This window comes from Gekko japonicus, unplaced genomic scaffold, assembly GCF_001447785.1.
Source record: "Gekko japonicus isolate JY-2015 unplaced genomic scaffold, Gekko_japonicus_V1.1 scaffold1837, whole genome shotgun sequence".
NCBI classification, from domain to species: Eukaryota; Metazoa; Chordata; class Lepidosauria; order Squamata; family Gekkonidae; genus Gekko; species Gekko japonicus.
The window spans coordinates 199,783-224,907 of NW_015170941.1; the positions used below are offsets into that span (position 1 = coordinate 199,783).

General features: G+C 43.8%; 1 protein-coding gene across 1 annotated transcript in view; it reads left to right on the plus strand.

The window, feature by feature from the left end:
• Positions 1–25,125, plus strand: part of SLC13A1 (solute carrier family 13 (sodium/sulfate symporter), member 1) — a 122,450-nt gene that overhangs the window by 54,093 nt on the left and 43,232 nt on the right. Inside the window, 2 exon segments of the mRNA XM_015418878.1 lie at positions 17,086–17,214; positions 19,759–19,895. Coding sequence (XP_015274364.1) covers positions 17,086–17,214; positions 19,759–19,895 — 266 coding nt within the window.

The following is a 25,125-nucleotide window of genomic DNA, read 5'->3' on the forward strand; positions in this document are numbered from 1 at the left end:
GTGGGTCGCAGCGTGTCGGGCGGCAGACCTGGTGTGTCTCCTCCTCATTGGATGCATCGGAAGCTAATGGGATGGAGGCTTGGTGCGCGCTGAAGAGCTGGAGGTCCCTCTGGGCCTTTTTGAAGGCGGTGGCCTCATGTAGTGCTGTTACCAGAGTTAGCTCCTCATGACATAGACATGAGCTTGTGGTGTAACTTCAGTTCTCGGATATCCATGATGAACCGGTCAAGCACAGTCTTGTCAATGTTCAGTAACCCACAGTGGAGGGCCGATCAGCAACAAAGTCAGTGGCCACTTCGTTGGGCTTCTGTTGGTGCAAAAAGAAGTCCATGCAGCACGCCATCTTGGTGGGCTGTGGTGCGCAATGGCCGGTGAGCGCTTTTAGGAGATCCTCATACATGGACGCTTTGAAGGTATTAGGTGTGATGATTCCCTGGACCAGCCGTAGGGTGGCGATTCCACAGGCGTTGAGCAGGAGGTTTCCCACAGTTCTGGGTGTGCGAGGTCGAACTCTGGCAGATGTCCTGATGCAGCAGCCATAGTCTCAGAAGTGGTGAGAACTCCTAGTTTTCAGCGAATCGCAAACTAACGTACTCCCATTGAGCTCCGATAGGTGCGATTCAGATTGAGGCGGCAGGGAGGGGGTTCGGAAGCCTTCAAGCACCCCCTGAAGCTCTTGTAGGTAGTAGAAGCTGGGAGGCTGTTGTGAGGATAAAATGGAGGCGAAGAGAACAATGGGTCTTCATTGAGGAGAAAGGTGGGTATAAATGAAGTAAATAAGTAAATAAATGCTGTTACCCCCTGCATAGCTGGATTTGACTTTACTTCTGTAAGGTGATATTTGAGAAATGTTCTCAGATGGCCTTCTTATATTTTCCTTTTCTTTCTCAGGCAAAATAATTGTGTAAGAATGTCATTGTTGGTTTCTTTTTCTTTTTAAAGGATTACAAGCAATAAAACAGAGATGAATAACTTTTTCTTGTTTACCATCTTATTGAAATGTAGCCCTGCCTGAGAGATAGATAATATCGTTTCAGGCACAGAATTTAACTGTGCTCAATCTGTTATTTTAATGACTAATCCTCCTAGTTAAACTTCCCTCTACCATAGCATGTGCACTATGTGATCATTTGTGGCATCATTCAAATGGTGAAAAAAAGGCTTGCTTCAGAATCTTGAATATGTATATCATTTGTCTTTGCTTCGATTTGCTTGAGAAGGGAATTGGTTTTGCAGCTGCATTCGTAGCAGGCACTGAGAAGATACTTCTTCCCTGTGAATATTACTCCCTAGCAAAGTCTGTTCTAGAGGACACTGAACTTTTGATGGTAGAAAGAATTCTTAACATAAGCTACTGCTCCTAAGAACCTTCTGCACTCACATGTGGCAGCCATGTGGAAGCCAATATGCCCCCCTGTGTTATCCTACACAGTCCCACAGGTGGCAATTGGGTAGCAAATACCCAGTTTGACTCCTGTGGTTGTACCAGTCACACACATACCACAATCATCTTCAATCGTAACTTGAGGAAGCCAGTCAGATGTAATGGTAAAAATATGCAAAGGAGATCTAATAATAACCCCAGTGGAGAATGTACACTTAGATTTTAAGTGATAAACACCATAAAATGGGGAAATACTCTAGAACCTAGAACCTAGCAGTGCAATTCAAAGCAGTGTGTACTCTTCTGAGGGCTAAACTACACTGGACATTTTTGATCAAGTTGAGGCCAGGTTCCCAGACCCAACTCGCTTTCCCCACAGCTGGAGAATCAGTAGGAGCCTAGTCTAGCTCAGAACTGCAGTATGGGGTGGGGCTCCTGCTTTCTTTTCCACACCGTTTCCCTGAGCCAAAATGGCCCGGAGGTGGAATTTATATCCCTTTGGAAATGAATGTACAGTGTTCTGTGCACTTCCCTGGACCCAATTCACCAAAGAACAATTGTGTAGTTTGTTCACAGCTCTATTGAAGTCAGTGTGCTGCTCTCAATCCCTGTAATAAAATCACACTTCCCTGGGCTCCCTGGATAGGGCTGCCAAGCCCCAGTTGGGGTAGGGATTCACTGCCCCTTGCTCCTGTTGCCAGCTGCCACTCTGAGTGTCTCATCATTTATGGTAAAAAAAAGTGACAGTGTACTCTAGGAGTCACTGGAAACTTGATGATAAAACCATAGAATTCCCAGCAATTCCTAGAGATGTAGCTCACTGTGGTTTTGTAAGCCATGTGATAGTGCATCATGCATCATCAGTGATCCACAGTCCTCAGCTAAAGAATTAGGGAATTTTGATCCCTCCTGTATACCTGGATCCCTCTGATAGACACAGAGAATGAGAAATAGCTCATCAGTTTGGGTCTTCTCTTGAAATGTCTCTCAAGCACATCCAGGCATTACCTGTTGTGGCAAAGAGATCCATCCCTTCTGTATACTTGCAAGATCTCTCTGATATGCAGAGAATTGCAACCTCAATTAATGCCTGGATGTGCTTCAGAGACAGTTATAAAGGAGACCAGAACTGATGATGTGTTTCTCATGTTTTGATCCCAGCCTCCCTCCAAGGACCACAAGGTTCGCTCCAATTGTATTCTCATTAACAATTCTAAGAATTAGGTTGGACTGAGATGTATTGTTGATCCAAGGTAATGATGGCTGAGGAAAGTTTTGAACCTGTGTCTTTCCTCTCAAGTCTAGCACTCTAACCACTATACCTTGGCTTAGTGATGCGAGGCACCACTCTAAACATTACTCTTTGGCTTAGTGATGTAAGCCACCATGTTACCCCGTACCCGATTGCTTTAGTATTGTTGCCAGTCTTTAGCATGGAAAGATACTGAAAATATCAGGATTTTTCATTTATAAAGAACCCGAGGCAAATTGTGCAAATAAACGCATAAGAAATACGCACATCGATGGCTAAGATTTGGTTATATGAGGATGACGTAGTACTTGCATTGTCTAGACCAAGACATTCCATTGTGGAAGTTATGAATTTGATACCTTTATTTGGGGCCTTTTCAGATTTTAAGGCTAATTTAGGGAAGTTGGAATAGTTGGTCTTAAATATGTCTTTAATGCAAAAGAATGATATTGCTAAGATCTGCTCCATTCCATGGGCAGTGCACCCAATTAAAATATCTAGGAATTTGGTTCAAACAAGATTTTCATTCTATTGTAGAATATAATCACCAAAAATTATTTGAGGACTGGAGCTAGTATTTTGGTGTACTCTAGCTCTTTCATGGTTTGGTAGACTGGTAACACTGAAAATGAATATTTTACCCAGGATCCTGTATTTATTTATTAATTTAACATTACCTGTGAAAACATATATCTTTAAGGCCTGGGAACAAGTATTTTAAGAATTCATTTGGTTAGGGAAGCATCTTAGGGTGGCTATGAAAACTCTAATAGGATCAGGAATTAAAGGAGGACTGGGAGTACCTCATATTACTACATATGAAAAGGCAGTTAGGCTAGCTGAAATGATAAAATGGTACAGATGTGTTAAAGATAATCAATATTTGGAATTTTTTCTTAGTTTAAAATTGAATGATCTGATTTAGTATAGTATGAATTATTGCATCAAAATGACTGTGCTGTTGCAATCCTGAGTATGCTGTTCAAGTGTGTATCTGTAAGCTGCAAACCTATGATGACGCAGCAGCAGCAGAACTGGAAGAAGCAGAAGACAGCCAGTTCCACTGTGGGCCTGATAGAAGCCCTCCAGGGGCCTGATCCAGCCCCGGGCCATGTATTTGACACCCCTGAGTTAGAGGATAGCTTTATTCTGAGTTTGTCACCAATGGCATCAATATTCTTTAATGCACAGATACAAGATCTGTTTAATTTATGTAATCTCCAAAACTGGAGAAATATTTTAGAGACATTAACTACAGGTCAATATCAATATATATTATTATATTAAGAGGTAGTGATAAAGATGGGGGGGAAATCAACACTTTTAAGGAAATATGCAGGTTTAAGATCTAAAACATCTTCTGAATTATTGTTGTCTGGTAATATCAAAGGTACTATTGCATTGTTGTATTCGTGGCTAATTAACATGGACAGTAGCCCACTGAGCTGTACTAAAAATGGGGAAAGGATTTGCAAATTACAATCACAGAAGAATAGGATTGGCATAAGGAAAGAGCTGCTCCTAGACTACTGTCTACTAGTCTTAAGAAGGCAAAATAAGAGACCTCTTAGCTTGTAAGGTAAAACAGCATATGGGAAAAAGCCAGGGAAACTCTATATCATAGAATATGCAAAAGTGTACGTGAAATAGATGAAAATACAAATATAACAACAATATATAAATGCAAACAGTGCAACAGGTAGCCAAATAACGAAGGCTCCGGATTCTTCTCTTCGTTTCGTGAATGTCACTTCAACAGAAGTAAGTACTCTTGACACAATCTTGTCCTTATTTCTTTTCACGATGTAGAAAAATCAATTTTACAAATCAAGCGTCTTGTACCATTTCAAATAGTCATCAAAAATCTCATCGGGCACTAGCCAAACATAGCCACTGCTTCTCCATGCTAGAATGCTTAAGTCCTTGCGTGCTCTAGTCCATTCTAGCATGGAGAAGCAGTGGCTATGTTTGGCTAGTGCCCGATGAGATTTTTGATGACTATTTGAAATGGTACAAGATGCAGTAACTCTATGGAACTTGATTTATTTACTAAATATTGGATATTATTCATTTTTGGCATGAAAAAATATATGACAAGATATACCCGTTTTCGTATTACAATTTCTTGTAAAAGAATTTGCTTTGTGTATATATACAGATATGTATGAGTATATGTACTGAGTGTATGTTTGTACTGAAATAATAATAAAAACACTTGTTTTAATATTGTTAATTCTTTTGCTGCTGTTTTTATAGCATTGTTTTTATTTTGCGAGCTGCCTCAATAAGGTCTCTGGAGAAGTGGCACCTAAATTTTCTAAATAAATAGACCTACATATATATCCAGAATGCATGAACATTGGAAGTAATTTGTAACACACAGTTTACCTTGGAAAATATTTCCCAAGATGGCCGTGGGAGGTGGTCAGATTGCTAAGATTTTGATTGCTGAAACACAGTAGGGCTTTGAGGTTTCTGGTGTTAGAATAAAAATAAACCTGAACATACATTATCCCACCCTGCCATACATTTACCAGCTGGGTTTTGCATCTGAGTCTTTCATTGTATCTTTTGCGTTCATGTGACAGGAAAACAAAGTGCATCCGATTGTTAGGTGCCTTGGCAGCCCTTGTAAGGGCAGAAAGGTGGGATATGAATTTTGTAAATAAATATATGAGGAGGAAAAAAACCCGAAACCACCCACTTAGCCTCAAGACAGCTTTTGGTCCTCAGGTGCACATTCACATTCCCTGACATATCATTCAGTTGTAGTCATTGGTGATGATGCCACTATACTGTACTGGCTGTTCCCAAACACACATTCCCAAAGATTATTTTTAAGACACTAGTAAACTGTGGGCAGGCCCAGGAAAGCTCTGGAGCCTTGAGGGGAGGAAGGAAACTTGTAATTTTTGACCAAACAAGCTCTCTGTTTCCCAACTGAATAGGCTACGGTTCACATAAAGGCAATTTATACCCCCTTTCTCCTCTTTCTGGTGAGTCAGAAAGTGTTCCTCTCAAAAGCTTGTGTTAAACGCAAAGTACATTATGGTCAATTTAGTACTCTTTAAAAAAGAATCAATCTTTTCTGGAGCTTTCTGCAAAGGCTTTTGTAATTGGTAAGCTAATTCAAGTCAAAAGGAAGAGAGTTTATTGCTCAATAATAGTAGTGTGCCAGAAGAGAGTGGAAAACCTTGGGATCAAGTCTGTATGTGTGTGTAGATGGTGATAACAGTCCACAGCTGAATTAATATGTATTTAAAAGTTTATATCCCTCCTTACTCTCTGCAAACAGCTCACACCGTATGCAAAGTACAAAAACAGTTAAAACAAGAGCATCAACCAAACTACAAACAAATCTATCTGCTGACCTCTCTGAAAATATCTGAGAAAAAGTACTTAAAAGCTTCATCATTTCCAAGGCAGTGCTTACCCAAAGGTACCTTGAAGACACAATGCTGCCTTATGTGGCTTCCTAAAGATATATATATAGAGAGAGTACCCCAGCCTACTCTGATAACCCAACAGAGGAGGGGATATGGCACTAGAGAAATGGGCCAAAAAGCCTCCCCACATCTTTCTTTCCACGGGCGAAAGTGGGGTGGAAGGGAAAGTGGAAACTCCTCTTCTCTCACAACACTCCTTTGTAGTGTTGAGTGAACAAGTGTTTTCTAAGGTGAGTTCCTTTGATGTACATCTGACTGTGACTCTTGTCGCACATTCTTAACCCTGCATGTGTTGGGCATGTCATTTAACTTGGCCTGAGTGACACCATCATATTGAGGACAGCCAGATCCAAAGCTACAAATGAACTCATACAAAGGTCTAAGATAAAGCATCTGGGGAGACACAGTGCAGGACAAATATGGCATCATCAATTACTACATTTTATTTGTTTATTTAGAAAACGTATATGCTGCCTCTCCAGAAACTTGCTTGAGCTGGCTTACAGCTAAAACAGTGATACAAAATAATGCTTCCCAACAGAAAGGATTAGAACCATCAGAGTATTCTCCCTCATAATCCTTTAAATGTGTCAAGAGAATTTGATAATTCAGTGTATAGTACATTAGGCATAGCATCCGGGCTGCTGATTGACATGGACAATGAGGTTGTTGAGAGGCACTTGGCTGCAACGGATGTGTACAAATCCCCTTGGCCAGTCGGTGTGCACCCGGGAGTGCTCAAAGAACTTTACAGAGAGCTTTCAGAGCCTTTGTCCATCATCTTCAAAACCTCTTGGAGGACAGGAGATGTGCCACAAGACTGGAGGAGACTGAATGTTTTCCCAGTCTTAAAAAAATGGAGGAAGGATGACCCAGGAAACTATAGGTCAGTCAGTCTGACTTCCGTCCCAGGGAAGATATTGCAGCAGATTTTAAAGGGGACCATCTGCAAGCATCTGCAACTGAAGGACAACTTGGTGATCTTGGGCAGTCAGCACAGATTTGTCCCCAGCAGGTTCTGCCAGACCAACCTTCTTTAATTGAGTGATGGGCTTACTTCCTTTTTTAATTGAGTGATGGGCTTACAGGATTATAGGAATGCCTTCAGTGTTGTTTACCTTGATTTCAGTAAAGCTTTTGACAGAGATCCCCATGATGTTCTGATGGGTAAACTGGAGGACTGTAGCCTGGGCTCTAGGATAGTTAGGTGGATAAGGAATGGGTGGGAGAACTGTACCCAAAGAGTAATTGTGTGAATGAAATTTCATCTGATTGGATGGTGTGCAGTGGGGTGCCACAGGGCTTGGTAGTTCATCAGTGGAATCAGCGGCCATGGGAAGTGGTAAGCTCCTGCTCACTGGCAGAGTGGCAGTCTTCAAGCAGCAGCTGGACGAACACTTGTCAGGGATGCTTTAGGCTGATGCTGCCTCGAGCAAAGGGTATGACTAGATGGCCGGTATGGCCCTTTCCAACCTTATGATTCTAGTGTATCAAAAGACTCAAGGAAGTTCTAACACTGGCAAAAGAGAAGCATTACCCTTCTTCAACTACAGCTGGAGATAGTTCACCAGAGTGATTAATGTTGTCTTGGTCCCAAAACTAGGCCCAAAGCCAGACTGAGATGGCTAAAGGGCAAATGTTTAATCAACGTAAAATACCCTTATTGTGCATATTTTCAACAGGCAAACTAAATTTCAGTGGATTGAAATCTTGACAGTTTTTGAAAACTTTGATATGGCACAGCCCATATTTTCAGATTCTCAAATTGAAATAACTTTTTTAGTTACCCAGGTACTGGCAAAGGCTTTTATATTACGTCCTGAGCTAAAATATGCATGATTGGCCTGTCAGTTTGAGGACGGTAAGGTCATTTCAAGTTTAGTTCACATTACTGTGCAGATTTGATATTAATGAAATATATCTGTTAATGAAAAACCCGCATCTAGTATAGGTTTCCTTGGCATGTTCTTTTGGCATAGAAGGAATTGGCACTGGAATTATTTCTGTGCATGTGGACGTCCAGATCAGATGTCACTGTTGTTCAATCTTAGTGGAAAATTCCTGTTGTAAAACTGCATTATAAAAGAGGAAAGGGGAATCAGAACATTAATTGCATCACTGAAAAGAAGACTGGAACTGCACCGATCATTCTTCCTATTTTCATGAAATGTTTAAATTAGATGTAGATGTTTCCTGTTGGGTTTAAATAATGCTGCTTTGAAGTAACCTAACTATATGGCTTATATGCCCTGGCATGGATAGCCCATACTAGCCCCATCTCATCAGATCTTGGAAGCTAAGCAGGGTTGGCCTTAGTCAGTATTTGGAAGTTAGACCACCAAGGGCCCCGGTCACACGGGCAGGAAAATGCGGGGGGAAGCGTGGCTGTTTGCCCCGAAGCAAAATAACGCGCGGTTGCGCGATCAGATGTCCCGTAGAGGTCCTGTCCAGGTCCTGTGGTTAGGGGGGAGGTGCTGATCACAGGACAATCCTGTGGTGCGGCAAAGAAGCGGCCTCTCTAGCAAAAAGCTCTGCGGGTCTAACCCCTTCCAGGGCTGCGAAGGAATGCAAACTGTGTCCTCCATCCAGGAGGAGCTTCAGCCAGGCCGCCCTCCCACCACGCCCCCCCTGCACCTCCCCCACTGTCGCCCGGTGCAGAGAGTTCCTCTCGAGCAGGCCAAGCCAGGAGTGGAAGGGGGTACGGAAAAGAGGAGGGGGCTGTGTTGTTTGTTTTTAAACGAAGTGTGCGCATGCGCCGTTGGGTGCTTGTGCACATCCCGTGGAGACTTGGGGGGAAAAACCTTTTAGCGACGGGACATGGGCGGGCGCTGGATGCCACGACCTAACACCGGAAACACGATCAGGCGCCCGCCTTTGCCCCGCGGTTTCTGGAAACTAGTACCTCGGACATACTAGTTTTTTACCCCGCATCTTCAGTGGGAAGCGTGGCTAATGCTCCGTGTGACCGCAGCCAAGGAATACCAGGGTCATAATACAGAGGCAGGCAATGGCAAACCACCTCTGTTTGTCTCTTGCCCAAACCCCACAGTATCACCACGACTCAGCTGTGACAGCCAAAAATAAATAAATGGCTGTGGCGCCCCAGCCAGAAGGAGGGGTTCTTCCCTGCCCCCTTCAACCGTCTCGACGAGTTCCCGACCCCTCCTACACAGGGGAATGGGAGACCTCAGAAATTGGGCCGGCTACCAGGTTCCATCACCATGGTCAAGTCTGTGCCCCTGTGAGAGTTAGGGGGGACGGCCGCAGCGTCGTCTCTCTCTCTGACGTCTTGCCCCCGACCCCCTCCTCCACTCTCCAGTTTCCTTCCTCGCCGGTCTCCCTTTCTCGCTCCCTTTTTATACCTGATCCCTCCCTCTCTTCCCTCTCACTGGACACGAGAGGTGTCCATCTTGGGTAGTCCCGCCTCCCTATAAAAGGGGAGACGCTCTGCCCGGGCATGCTGGTTTGACCACGCCCGGAGCAGGAGGGGGGGTTGCAGCTCGTCGCCCGGAAGGCCCAACATTGCTTGGATGGGGCGGCTCCGGCGGCGCCATTGTCTCGGGGCCCGCCCTTTGGCCGCGCACCCGACGACGTGCCCTATGGGAAAGGGGTTGCGCCATGGCCCGGCACCCCTTTGCCTCGCTGTCTCCTGCCTCCGGGACCTCGGCCTCTTCACCCGGTTTGGGTTTTCTAGGCAGGGTAAGCTCGGGGTTTGTGGCACGTTGCTCGGGTGGGGTGGTGTTAGAGCGGCCCGGCTCGTCAGAACTGGGACATGGCTTACTACCTATAACTCACCCATGATCATTAGTTTTTTTCTTTTGTCACACTGGATCAGGAATCAGGGCCTGGCCAAGGGTTTTTGGCACTCCCCTTCAACAGAGTGAAAACTGAGAAGTTGGGAATAAGCGAGTCACACTCTCTCAGAGCAACCTACCTCACAGGATGGTTGTGAGGATAGAATGGATGGACAGAATTATGTATGTTGGATTTACTGATGTATTTTATTTAGAGGCTTTATATCCCACATTTCAGCCCAATCAGGGCCACCAAGTTGGCTAACAACAAAAAACAGAGTAGTATAAAACCCATCACATAACAAGTTAAAAACCATAGTGCAAGTGGAAATTTTGTGTTGGATCCAGCCTGTTGTGTACCCTCAGACAGGGAGTATAAACCATTCGAGCTGGATTCAAGCCTGCTTTTGTCTACTCTTTCTGGCCAGTTGCCTAGTGTTACCCAGGGCTATTTTTGGGCAGGAACGCAAAGGAACCAAGTTCTGGCTGGCTTCAGAGTTGGCCACGCCCATTACAGCCAAAACCTCTGCGTGCATGGCTACAGAGGGAAGGCCTGGAGAGCGACCCCCCAGCAACTCTGAGGCGGGTGGGCTGGGGGCCCCTGGAAGGATCGGGGAGGTAAATGCTTCCCCGTGCCTTCCCCAGCCTGTCCAAGGGCCAGCTTGCCCGGGCACCCCACAACTGCCTTTAACTGCCTTCCCTTCCCTTCAAGGGGCTGCCCGGGCAAGCCAAGGGAAGGCATGGGGTGTGGCCTAATATGCTAATGAGCTGTGTTGTCAGGGGTGTGGCTGAGTACTCAGGCAGTTTAAATTCCAACTCACCTTCTACCATGCCATTGCTCTTCCAGTGCAAACTAACCTGCTGTTCTGTGTGTATGTACAAAGCACCCCATTCTTAACTTTTACTGCAAGGTTTCCATTTGCTTTTGAATTGCTCCTTTTCCCACTAGTTAACAGCACCTTTCACACCTATTGCTTTTCTGCTTGAATGCAATATTTTAATAGAAACTTTTTAAAAAGTGCTATGGTGTTCAGGTGTCTCAGACTTGCTTGCAATCTGATGCAGCTTTATCTTTAAGATAAAGGACATATCACTATGAAAAGCTGGGGGTGAGGGAAGAAGACATCAGGCTCCTTCCAGATTAATATCTCCCTAATAACCAAAGGTGGGAGCTGCGGTGGCTCAGTGGTTAAGACTGCCGGCTGGAAGGTTGGTAGTTCAGCAGTTCAAGACCCAAGTGCTGCATGACGGAGTGAGCTCCCGTCTCTGGCCTGAGCTCCTGACAACGTAGCAGTTCAAAAGCAAGAAATTGTGGGTAGATAAACAGGTACCACTTTGGTGGGAAGGTAGCAGTGTTCCATGTGCCTCGGCGTTTAGTCATGACTATGACTATGGCGACGTCTTTGGACAGCGCTGACTCTTCGGCTTGGAAACCCTAGAATTGGATTCAATTAGCTTTCGAGCAAAGGAAACCTTTACCTTTACCTTTAATAACCAAAGGTAGAAGTAGTAGATTACTGTACCCACTCTGTCCAGGGTCAATAGGAATAGTTAGGGCTGAAGGAAAGAACCCAGTTTTGGAATATGTGAGGTCTATCATGAAAAGATAAAGAAAATGGCAAGAACATCCTGCAGGGGGCAGCAGAGGGGACAATTAGTTAGCATATTGAGTTTAGGGACTTCATACTATTTTCAAATAGTCTCCTTCCTGTCTCTTGATTGGCTCAGTTAGGGCTCTTTCCTGCTCCTGCTGAGAACTGTTTGTTACTGACTCTCTCCTAGGGCTGCCAGGTCCCCTGGGGAGGTGGGAGTTTGTGTGCTCTAAGGACCCCTGACCCGTCAGCCCATATCCGGCCACCGGGGGGAACTCCACCCCCAAAGTGCCTGAATTGGGCCAACGTGCCCAGCGCAACAACGTCACCTAAAGGTCATCGCGCTGAGCATGTTGTCGGGGGATGCTCTAGCGTTTGGGCTTAAAACTTTATGGTACTCTATGTCTGAATGAGAAACTGTCTAGCTCTGTAAGTTATGTACTGTGCTTTTTATTTTAGAGTGATATTCACCAAGCATTCAAGATGAAATCCTGAACTTACTTGGGGAATAAGCCTTGGGACTTCAAAGCAGTAATATCAATCTGTCTTTTTTTTTGTTTTAATGTTCCTTCTAATATAAAAAGCTTTGGAAGATGGACTCTTTGGCATTATACCCCATTGAAGTCCTTTCCTTCCCCCCAAACCCATCTTCCTCAAACTGCACCCCCAAAATCTCCAGGTATTTCCCAACCCAAACCTGACAACCCTAGATATAAAAGTAAAAGTAAATCATCCATATTTCTTAGTACACATCTTAAATAGAAGTTCATGGTGACCCCATATTCACTCTCTGTATTGGGCAATCAAACTGTACTACAACCCTGACCTTTGTTCAAGAGTGGCAATTTGGTAAAATCACAGAGTTGTTTAATATATTAGAACATTTTCAACTAGGAAATGTCTGGAGAGAACAACAACCAGGAGACAAATAATTTACTTATTTCTCTTCTGTACATAACATTTACATCCGTATAGATTTTTTATTAGTATCAAAATCACTATTAAATCAAATATCTTTCTCAGAGATTGGAGTAAAAACTATTTCTGATCACGCTTGGCTCTCATGCGCAGTAGCATCGCAAACAGCAGACAGTAAAGATCCTTCGTGGACCCTCAACAAATTATTATTACAAAAAGATACTTATGGCTGCGGTCACACGGAGCATTAGCAACGCTGGATCAACGGAAGATAGGCGGACTTTCCGGGCGCGATCTCGCTGCAACATCTGGGGAGCGTAGAGCTCCCATGGCTCACCAGAGGCTTCCCGCCGATGCCGCACAGTAAAAAACTAGTACCTCCAAGGTACTAGTTTCCGGGAACTGTGCAGCAAGAGCGGGCACCTGATCGCGCCCCTGCCGACTCCCGTGGCATCCGGTGCCTGCCGGGTTGTTCCCCCCATGCTTCCGGAAGCGCCCAACAGCGCATGCTCACATTGTCGCAAGGCGTCCTTGGGGTCGAGGGAGGACTGGGGAGGCTGCGATGAGGGTGAGCGGCAGCGGCCAGGCGGAGAGCGGGCCGCGTGTCCCGGGGAGGGAGGGAGGGCTGCTGGTGGGGAGGGGGGATCTGGTGGGTTACTCCCCCTCTTTGTGAGCGGCCCACGGACCCTGTCCGAAGTGGGCTTTGCATGGCCCTCCCAGAGGCCGCGGCTCGTTCCGCCCCCTTCATCTGATCCCGCAGCCGCGCGGTATTGTGCCCCAGGGCAAACAGCCACGCTTCCCCCCCCCGCAGTTTTCTTGCCCATGTGACCGGGGCCTATGTTGAAGAAATAAAAACATCCATCAAAGAATATTTTAAATTTAACACAAATTGTGGGGTAAGCAGAAAGGCCATCTACAGTTCGATCAATATCTGAAGTCTATAAATTTTAATCTAAAGTTAACAAATGAACACAAATCTTTTTAGAGCAACCAATAACCATACCAGAACTTACAAAAATGATTTCTTCAGCAAAAACAAACAAAGCCACAGGAAATAATGGGCTACCAACCGAATTCTATAAAAAATTTGCAGACACAATAGCTCCAGAATTAGTTGAAACTTGCAATAATGTCATGCAACAGAAACAACTACTTAAAACATGGTCTGAAGCTAAGATCATTGTACTACACAAACCTGGCAAAGACAAACTAGATCCAGCAGGTTACAGACCCATTTTCGTTACTGAATAACGACTTCAAACTTTTTTCTTTTGGGCTAGCCCAACAATTAAACTTAATAATACACAACTATATACATTCCGATCAATTGGGATTTATTCCAAATTGCTCAATTACAGACAACATCAGAAAATCTCTAAACCTCATTAATTATGGCCAGTCTCACAAAATCACCTCCCTAATCTTGGCGCTTGACGCTGAAAAAGTGTTTGACCGAGTAGAGATTCCATTTCTTCAAGCCATTCTCCACCACATGGATTTTGGACCATATTTCATGAACTCATTCTCAGCCATATATAATAATCCCTTAGCACAAATTGTAACAAACAGTTATAGATAAAACCCCTTGACTCTCTCAAGAGGAACCTGACAAGGTTGTCCCCTATTTTCTTTGCGCTTTTTTTAGAACCCCTAGCACATGTAATATGAAATGACAACCAAATTACTGGAATGGTGATACAAGATAAAACATATAAACTCAGTCTCTTTGCAGACGACGTAGTTTTCTATATCACCAATCCTGAATTAACTCTTCCCCCATTATTACATCAAATTGAAAACTTTGGCAAAGTATCAGGTTTCAAAATCAATTATACAAAATCTGAAATATACCCTATATACTTACATAGTAAACAACAACACACCTTAACAACTACATTTCCTTTAAATGGGTACAAAAGACACTGAAATATCTGGGTATACACTTACCTTTAAAACTTTCTCATCTTCTTGATTCCAATTTCACTGCACTTGTTATGGAAACTAAAAACACATTTGAAAAATGGAATAAGCAAAATTTTTCACTATTAAAAAAAATCAACTTGTTAAAATCTTTTATATTCCCAAAATTCCTCTTCCTTTTTCAAAACTTACCCATTAAAATATCTAGAGAATCTTTTAACCTCTGGCGCAGAATCTTTTTAAAATGTATCTGGACAAATAAGAAATCAAGAATTAGCTACAGCACTCTGATTAAACCAACGAAAAAAGGTGGGTTGGGCATCCCCGACTTAGAGAAATATTATCTGGCTGCACAACTGAAGACCATAGCTTTTTATGCTCAACCACAGATATCTAAAGATTGGGTACATATCAAACAAGACAACTTACAGTCAGGGGCCCTTTTTGAAACGATTTGGTCATTCTCTAGACACAGAAAATTTATAGAACCTCATAATCCATTCTTAAAATTATCCCTAGAAATTTGGGACAAATTTGGTAAATTACTAGCTCCACCGACATCACCATTAACAGTCTTTCTAAGACAAAAATGGTTTCTACCAGGTCTATGTAACTCTACCTTTTCTATTTGGAAAGAAAAAGGACATTTTAGGTTGGGAGACCTTTTCCATAAAAAACAAATTCTCACCAAAACACAATTGGAAACAAAATTTGACTCCAAGATTACCTGGATGCAATACTTTCAAATTAGACATTTCATTACTAACCCTGATACCACACATTTGTTGACTCGTCCTCATACTTAATTTGAATCTTTCATTCATAAAAAACAATCAATCAGCTAGAGGCCTTATCTCTATGTTATATCAATTGTTAAATGAACAATCATGGGAGCAGCCAACAACAATACAGAATGCATGGAGTAAAGACTGTGGCATAACACTGGATAACAAACAATGGCAATCTATTTGGTCCAACCATCTATTCTCAACTCCTGCACTCAACATTAGGCTACAGAACTTTAAATTACACGCGAGATGGTACCTAACACCAACTCGCTTAACTCATATAATACCTACACTAAATCCACACTGCTGGAAGGGATGTGGACAACTCGGATCATTTCATCACTGTTGGTGGGACTGCCCTGCAATAATGATGTTTTGGAAAACAATAGTAAGATACTCTGAACAAATATTAAATATCGAAATCCCTTTCACACCAGAATCTATACTGCTAAACTACTGGCCATCTTATAATTATCTCAGTAACAAAACTGATCTTCTCTTGATTTTCCTTATTGCCGCAAAGACTCTAATCGCTAAAATTGGAAATCTAAAAAATCACCAACTTTGACTCAATGGTTCATGAAAGTGTGGGACTTAGCAGTTTCAGATAAATTGGCTACCCAACTGGTATCATTTAACAGCAATCAAAAACTTCCCAAGTTTCTTGAAAAATGGTTCCCCTTTTTTGATTACATTACAAAATCACCGAACAAGAAATGGGCTATTCCAAAGAAATATATAGATACTGCATTTTATTGAGCAAATGCTAACAGTCTTCCTTCCTTACAAATTACTACTGAGTGTGCACTAGAATTATGTTGTTTACACAATGTTTAATGGTTGTACCACTGAACCTGTACATCATATTGAAAATGTTGTTTATATTGTATATGTTAAAAATAATTTAAAAAATTAAGTGATAAGAGTGGCGATTTGGTTTATATTATATGGCTTGATACGCTAGAGGTGGCGACATGTGAGTTTTTGAAATGAAATTAATCCTGCATTTCAGAACTGGCAATAACTTCTAGCAAGGCTATATCATATCTATTGCTGTACGGCATGCAAATGTAGGGTTAAGTATATTTAGGGTGATTGTTGCAAATGGAATAACTATTAGGGGTATCCTAAGAGAAGTGAAAGTAGAGTGGTGTATGTCTGTGCCAGCAGTAAGAAATAATTTCCCCTGGAGCAAAAGAAAGCAAAAAAAAAAAAAAAAGAAGGAACTAGTTAGAATAGTACTTAGGAGATGTAACTTGTGTCAAACATAGACAAACCCAGCTCTACTGGCACTGTTAAATATCTTCAAAAGTGATATTGCCTAACAGCTTTGCAACTCTTAGGGTGCGATCACACATGCCAATTAAAATGGGGGGGGAGCAAGGCTATTTCCTTTGGAGGAATTTGACCTGCAGTTGAGAGATCACACCTCCCATTGAAGCTGTGGGTCAGCCTGTCAGTGTGTGATCAGACGCAACAGTGGATGAGTCGTGGGGTTTTTTATGCTGTTTGTTTCCCATGTGCTTAAACGAGGAATCGATGAATCGCGCCACAGGAAGAGGTTGGATAACTCAGAGACATACAAAAGTCTGTGTTGAGGGTGCATGGTTGCGGTGCACCTGCCCTGGCTGTGCTCAGTGCTTTGCTTGTCAGTTCTCTAGGCTGGAGAAACCCAAAGCTCCCTGTTTCCCCCCCACACCCCCTTCCATTCAAGACCCATTGGATTTTTATCTTAAAAATTCAAGAGGCAAGTATGCATGAAGAAACACATTGGCAGGTACCATGGCATCCATGGATGCCACACTGAGGATTGCTATTCCAGATTCCAGTCTACAATTGTGGCTTCTCCTACTAAACATTATAATAGTACAGTAAAACATTATTATATTGATTGGGAGTTTTTTTCTTTTTTTCACTCTCTGTGTTTTGATTGCTAGTGTTCTCTTCAATGTAAATCTAATTTGGCTTTTAATTACCTTTCTGTTTTCTAGGAAGCGGAATGTGCATACACATTGTTTGTGGTGGCAATCTTTTGGCTTACTGAAGCATTGCCCCTGGCTGTTTCAGCTCTACTCCCTGCCTTAATGTTCCCAATGTTTGGAATTATGGCTTCCAAAGAGGTAAGATTCCTATTTTTTCCCATTCTGCTATCCTATTTGTTCGTATGTTTGATATTCCAAACGTGGAACAGTAGTATACAATGCAGTTTCTATAAATTCTAGTACTACAAGGCCTTAGGCTTGCCAAGTCCCCCCGGGGGGCGGGGAAACCCCCACCCCAGAGGCCCGTTCCCCGCCGCCGGCGGATCGGGCCCTGGGGGGGACTCCACCCCAATGTGCACGTCACCCAGAAGTGACGCGGGCACGCCGGGCACACTAGGGGTGGTGCCACGGTCACCCGAGGAAAAACTCTATGGCGTGCATGCGCTCCAGCCGCCAGCCGGGAGTCCCCCGCTGCGGCTCAGTTCTTACTTGGCAACCCTACAAGGCCTTGAAGCTAGGGATGCCATTTACCCACATTCATCTATAGCTCCCAGCTCAGGCTGCGACAGGGGGGAAAATTGCCATTGATGTGATTGCATTACATCACCTTCAAGGAAGACACAAAAGTGGTGTGACTTGTGGGTGTTTTGCTTGAAGTGAAATAATGCCTTCATACCCAGAATGCCCCCTAGGTCCCCACTGGTTGCCAGACGGCTGGCAAACCCTACTTAAATCTTTTTAAACAGCTAGTCCATGAGAACATTCTTAAGGATAGTGATGCCATTAGCAATTTTAAGGTCATATTACTACCACCATTTATGGGTTTCCCCCCTAAGGATTTCCACCATTGCCATTTCCAAAGTAAGATACCATCATGGTCTTGGATGATTAGCCATATAGTTATATGAGACTCTCAAAAAGTTAGCTGAATCTACCCACAAATTTGAGAGCTCCTTCATGACTGATCACAGTGGCCACATTTCTGTATGCCTTGACTGGGTAACATAAAACATTACTTTTAGCAGAGTGTCTATCCAATTCATTGAGGGTTCCCATGTTTTCTCCTATCTAAGCACTGACCAAGACCAGACCTACTTAGCTTCAGTAATGTTGCTGCATCATATACCTTCACACCATTCCCCAGGACTTCTGGTAAATATGGAGAGACAGAGAGACTCCATATTTTGAAGCTGCTGCTTTGTTTACCACCAGAATCTACTTGGATTATCAAGCAGCCCATTCTGAATCTGGGGACAGTGGACCCATGCAAAGGAATAGCCATTGGGGCTGCAGAAAAAAAGAGAGGAAGAGCTGAAATTGCTCCATCCTCTTCTTCCATCAAAGAAAATGCACTTGTGGAAGACACAGAAGATACCATTTCACCCCTCTCCTCACAACACTTCCTTGACCCACATAGCTGTCCCTCCGCACAGGTCCTGCCACTTCAGTAATATTCTTTCCAGGGCTCAGAAGGATCAAAGAGACGTATAGGAAAATCTGTGTGTGGATGATAAGATAGAGGCCAATATATACAACTATTTCTCCCCTCCATAACTCCTCTTCTTCCTTCCTTCTGAGCACCATCCTCTGAGCACACAGATGGTGCAGCTTAACTTATCCATCTGCCAGTCCTCATAAACTAGCATTTGAAAAGGTTCTTTGGCCCTGCCTCTCTGTCTAGGGGTCCTACCCACTTGATGTGAGTCCTGTACTGTGGAGCACATCAGCTGCGGAGGCTCTTCTTCCAGGTTTTCCAGCTGGTGGCCATTTGCTGTGCCCACCACTGGTCCAAACACTACCATGTTAATATTATACAACCAGAGCAGTGTTGTGGTTAAGAGTGCCAGACTGCGATCTGGGAGACCCAAGTTAGAATCCCCACTCTGTCATGGCAGCTTGCTGGGTGATCTTGAGCCAGTCACAGTATCTCAGCCTAACTTACCTCGCAGAGTATTTGTAAGGGTAAAACAAAGGAGAGGAGAATGCTGTAAGCCACTTTGGGTATCAGCTGGAGAGGGTGGAGTATCACTGAGGTAAATTAATTTGAGCCACAAGGTAAGCTGGACAATAATTCCACCACAAGCAGTAGATTAACTGTAAATGGCAGCTGGATGACCCCTGCACTAGTCCATTGGTGGGGCAGCAAGCCCTCCTGGTTGTGGCAGGGAGGCCCACGCTCTTGATAGCCATGCCATTTTGTGTATTTATGTTGGTAACCCTCGTGCTGTCTTCATTCTCTGTTTAACTGTAAGCCTTGTGTGGGTATCTTCAAAAGATTTCAGAATGAAAGACTAAGGGGAGGGGGAAATCACCATGTGGTGACCTTTTCCATTCATAACTCATCTTTTAAACCCACTCTAGGATGATAACCCATATTTTAACAACAAAACAGGGAAAACAAAAAACTGTGACTCCACAAAGCCATCTTTACATTTTTCCTTACTCTCCCAGTTTATCATTAGTTCAGTTGTATCTCATAGGCTACTCCTGGCCCATGTGGTTTTTAAAGAGCAAACAGGAGGGTTGTAGCATTGGTTATATTTCTTTATTTTGCTAATCCATTTCATACACTTAGTTTTCAAAACACCTTCCCTATACAAATTGTACAGTGTATTCTGCACCTTGGATTTTATGATAGTTTAAAAGCACACATCTAACTAACAAAGTGACTTTTAATTTTAGGTGGCGTCTGCTTATTTCAAAGACTTTCATCTGCTATTAATGGGAGTAATTTGCTTGGCAACATCAATAGAAAAATGGAATTTGCACAAGAGAATTGCCTTGAAAATGGTGATGCTGGTGGGTGTTAACCCTGCATGGTATGTAAAATACTGGCAAAAGATATCTTCAGGTGGGTAGCCATGTAGTCTGTAGTAGTAGAACAAACCTGGGCCCAGTAGAACCTTAAAGACCAACAAAATTTTCCAGGGTATAAGCTTTTGTCAGTCAAAGCTGACTTCATCACACAAATCGAATAAAGGTCCCTCAACCTCTAAGTGCAGGTCAGAAGATGGGAGCAGTTTCAAAGGAAGATTATAATGTAAGACTGCCAAACTAGAATTCATTAACAAGTTCGGGACAATGGACCCCCCCCCCCCCCAGGGCTGAATAAAGACACAGGATTCTCATCTCATTGCAGATGCTAATTTTCTGCATTTCCCACCTCTGTTCATCTCTCCCAGCTTGAACCAATCTGATTAATTTTGCATTGTACCTCTGCATCCAGTTGGCCCTTCTTTGCAACTCCTCTTCCAACTTTGCTTGATATAAAGACAGATTAACCTTTGCTCTCTTTGTATCTGATGAAGTGAGCTTGGACTCATGAATGTTTATACCCTGGAACATTTTGTTGGCAAAAGCTAATGCCACTGAAAATTTCTTTGGGCTCAAAGCTGACTTTTCTGTGCAGGTAAAATTGCCACCTCCTTTCCTAATGAGGTCTCCTGTGCCATAAAGGGAAGAAATTCAGCAGGTGTTAGTTTCCCCATCATTGCAGCTCCATGGCAACAGAAACTTCACCTATTGGATTTTTTCCTCTCACACCACTGTGATCTTTCCTGGCATGATTTTGGCATTCTGTATTGGAGAGAGTATGCTCTTGATACATGTGTTCACCATTTTGTGTGAACAGGGCAATGTGTGCATTTTCCAGCTTTGACATGCCTGAATGTATACCCTCAGTCATCTGGGTTTCTGACTGTGTGTACTAAAGGTGGGAAATAAGTGTGATGCTGTATTTATCCAAAATAGCAGGCACACATACTGAGATGATCACATGTAGTGCTCTCTATCAATACACAAGGTAGGAGCAATAAATCATAACAAGGGCTAGAGGTGAAAGAAATAATGTGGTAACTCTTGTGGCACCGTTATGGTGTGAAGTATTGCCAACTGATGGGGGGGGGGCTTGCTTTGGCTGCTGGAAAGATTTGCTAACTCCTGAGTCTTTTTTCCTGAACTTAATTATCTATATCATTGGCTTGAGACAATGAATCTTACATACACCAGTTCTGTTATTTACAATAATGGCTCAGGACTCAGAACAAAATAGCAGATGAATTTGTGAACAGCAGCAGCTTGTGTTTCTAAATGACTGATACGAAGCAACTGGAAAGGCCTTTTCATATATTATGTGGTTATTATTCAATTTGGAGGTTAGATGGTCATAGCAGTATTTTCACACACATAAGACAACCCTGCCTTTCCCCAATTTGCTGACAGTTTTTTTACAAATGAAAAGGCAAGAGAATCAAAAAACATGCTGTGCTCCTTTTTTATTGCTTGCAAAGGGTCAGATATCCCCAACTGTCCCCTGCCAATCCAATCAGCAAGACAAAGGCAGCTTCCAAGAAGAACAGGTTTTCAGATTTTCAGTTGCCAGATGCTGCTGTGATGAAAAAGCAATGAGTTGTCATTTATATAGTGATGACAGTAACTGGGGACAGTTAGAAAAAGAAATCTTTCCTCCCCTGCACTTGGGCTGCTTGACAGGGAAACCTGTAAAGGGGCTGAGGAATGAATCCTGTAGGACTGGACAGAAGGTTTGTAGCCTCAGGCCCCTGCCACATGGCAGAAAAAAACACGGCCAAAGTGCGGCTATTCAGAGCCGCACCAAAAGAGACACGCGGCTGCGGGATCACACAGATCCCCTGAGCCGCCACACCGTTGCTCCACGGCAGGATCAGATGCCGGGGAGGAAGCCACCGATGGGAGACTGAGGCAGCTGGCTGCGCATGTGTGCGCATGCACAGTTCGGCCAGGAGCCTCGGATGCACCTGCAGAAGGACGCGCCGGCGATCCCACGGCCGCGCTTGCCGCGCCTTTCTGGTAAGTCCACCTCTGTAGGTGGTTTGTTTTCCCTGCAGATTTTCGGCCTGAAGGGCCGGATCAGGGACGGGTGCGCGCCGCTTCCCAGATGTTGCGGTGGGATAGCGCCCGTTTGCTGCTCCCCCGATCCATCCCTCTTCTGGCCCTAAACCTCCCATGTGACCGGGGCCTCAGTATGCCTGCTCATAAGAGTAAGGAGTAAAAGAGCTACACATGTCTCTATTTAGATATTTATATCCTGCTTTTCTCCGTAGTAGGGGACCAAAAGTGGATGACAACATTGTTTTCCCATCCTCCATTTTTTCCTTACAACAACAATTGTTGTTGTAAGGAATACCTCTGGGTGAGCATACCTCTGGGTGACGTCTGGGTAAGCATGCCTCTGGGTGAGCATACCTCTGGGTAAGCATACCTCTGGGTGACGTCATCACACGGGACTTGTCTCCGTGCTCCCAGCACTTTGGGGGTGGGATTCCCCCCAGTGTCCCAATCCGGGCCACCAGGGAACAAACCCATCGAGCATGGGTATCCCCGCCCCCCCCCCGGGGACCTGGCAACACATACACTCCTCCTGACTTGCTATTGCTAAGCCAAAGTTCAAACAAGGACTGACTCTCTCTGACAAGACTGACTATACTTTTGAAAGCGCTCCTCAGCTGGTGCTGACCAATCAGAGAGCAGGGGGTGCACGCAGGCAGCAGCCTGTCAATCAAACTGGGCTTTACAGTGAGGCATTAACCCCTAATCTCCTAGCTCTCTGCTTTTGGTGCACTAAGCATCCTGGTTTTGGAGGTCAGTTCGTCACAACATCCTCTGGCAGTTTCAGCTTTATAGTCATCCTGGTAGTCCATTCTAATCGAAGAAGGTTTAGGTCAGGGGTAGGCATTGGCAGCCTCTGGTACATGTGCCAAACAGGGGCATGTTGAACCATTTTGCTTAGCATGGAGATCCAGTTCTCCCTCCAAGCAACCAAGGTGAGACCCTAAGGTGATGACAGAGCTGGCGGCATAGTCATTAGGCATGATTTGTACCTGTTGTGGCATCCCAGACCTGCACTGGGTAAGCTCCTGAGCTGCCAGTAGTGCCCCTAGGGCTCATCTGGCTCCAAGTCTCTCGAATCAAGTACACCGTCATCCCCCTCCCCCAAGGTTTGCTGGTGCATGAACATCTTTCAGCACTCTTGTCAAAAAGTTTGCTTCTCTCTGGCTTGGTCATTGAATGGGGTGGTGGAAAGTACTGTCAAGTCACAACTGAATTGTGGCAACCCCGTAGGGTTTTCAATGCAAGAGACAAACAGAGGCGGTGTGCCATTGCCTGCCTCTGTGTAGCAACTCTCGACTTTGTTGGTGGTCTCCCATTCAAGTACTAACCAGGACCAATCCTGCTTAGCTATAGAGATCAGATGAGACTGGCCTAGCCTGGGCCATCCAGGTCAGGGCTGAGCCATTGTTACGTGTTCTATAATATAGAATCCAGGCAAGAAACAGGTCTCCAATTACAATGTGTTACTAAGAATGGAAGATAAGCTCAACAGTGTCTTTTTAAAAATTCTGTGCAGCTCAGAACACACTATCACTTATCCTACAACTAATTATTTCTCCCTCTCTCCTTTCTACTTTCAGCTTTATAATGCTGTTTGGCCTCACTACAAGGCTGGCTCCCTTTTCATGGACAAGGAGCATATGCTGATGATAGCATTTACCCAAGCCCTCATCCAAACAATAATTTTCTGACATAACCCAATCCTCCCACCTGACATTTCACAAAAGGGCCCATTTGTTTGCAAAATCACACCATATGTTAAACCCTTCCATATCAAAGAGAAAGGCTCTCAGTTCAACAGAAATGGATGGGCTTAGAATGGAGTAATTCTGCACAAGATTGCACTGTAAGATTTTTACACAGGGTGCGATGTTTGTATGGGAACAATTTTATGCATGTGAACACCATATGAACTCTGTCGGCCATATGGGATGACTGTTGAGAAATTATTACCGAGTATACTCTATGAGACGTGTCCAGGGTCTCAGAATCTGATTTCACCATGAGTTCTTTGTTTATTTTTAAATCTGGGGCTTTTAGTTACAGTTAGAAATGCAGTGCTGGGTTCAGAATGAGGGGGTCTGAGAGCCAAACCAGCACTCAGGGGCTTAAGCACTCAGGGGCTATGTTCCCCTTTCCCTCTATTTCCCTCCTCCCATTTAACTATCAACTGCTTTCAGCATTCCAAGTGTACTGGGGTATGCCCAGTCCTCAAAAGTCTGTTTAGGATTTTCTTTTACATTTACAAAGTCATATTTTTGACATTAGTGGCAACTCCCTCAGTAGACAGAAACCCCTGTCTTTTCTATGGGTGGCCTCATTTTGCTGCTTTCATGCTTGCCATGAGCCATCCAGTTCACTATTAGATTATATAATGATAGCAGTGCTTCATGACGGTGCTATTGACATCAAGCAGCTTTACAAACATTTTGCAGAATTGTGATTCAGCAATATAAAATGTTTTATGGCAGTAGCTATTCCAACATTCATGGCAAGGAATCAGGTCTCAGAAGTGACCGAGGCCCAAATACAAGTTGTGATAAGTGTGTGTGTGGGGGGGGTATTTGAGTTCTGCAAGTTTTGCCCTGGATCTTCCCTTGTAAATAAATAATTTCTGGTTAAAATAGAGCTACCTATTGTTGTGGCATTCTTTCCCAGTAAAATAAGGTGCATCTTTCAGACAGTGTAAAAGTTTTGAGTTGGCTCTGCTAAGAGTGTAAACTGATTTTACTTGAGCCAAGGACACCGGTGCTTTCTTTGGTTATAAAAGAAGCCGCCACCACAAATTTCAAATCATTGTCGGCAGAGTAGATGAGGGGAAATTGGGGTTATGTTGCGCCCTGTTTTGTTTTTTTAATCTGCTTTAGAATGTGAATCATCAGCTACTGATGTACAAATCTGATAGGAATGATGTAACACTCTTGGTGTAGAAAATGAATGTTTGAACACTAATCTCTCGATTATGCCATCAATACAGGGTTGTCAGACCCCCTGGGGGAGGCAGAGGTCCCCTGCTGCCAGGCCTCACCACCCTGCAGCCTGTCAGCTGGCCAGTAGAGGGAACAATTATCTTGGCATATGTGCCTCATCTGTTAGCTGCCCTGAGCACGCTTTGGGGAGGGCGGGTTATAAATCTAAAAAAAAAGAAAAAGAGGGAGATCCATCTGACATGCAGCAACG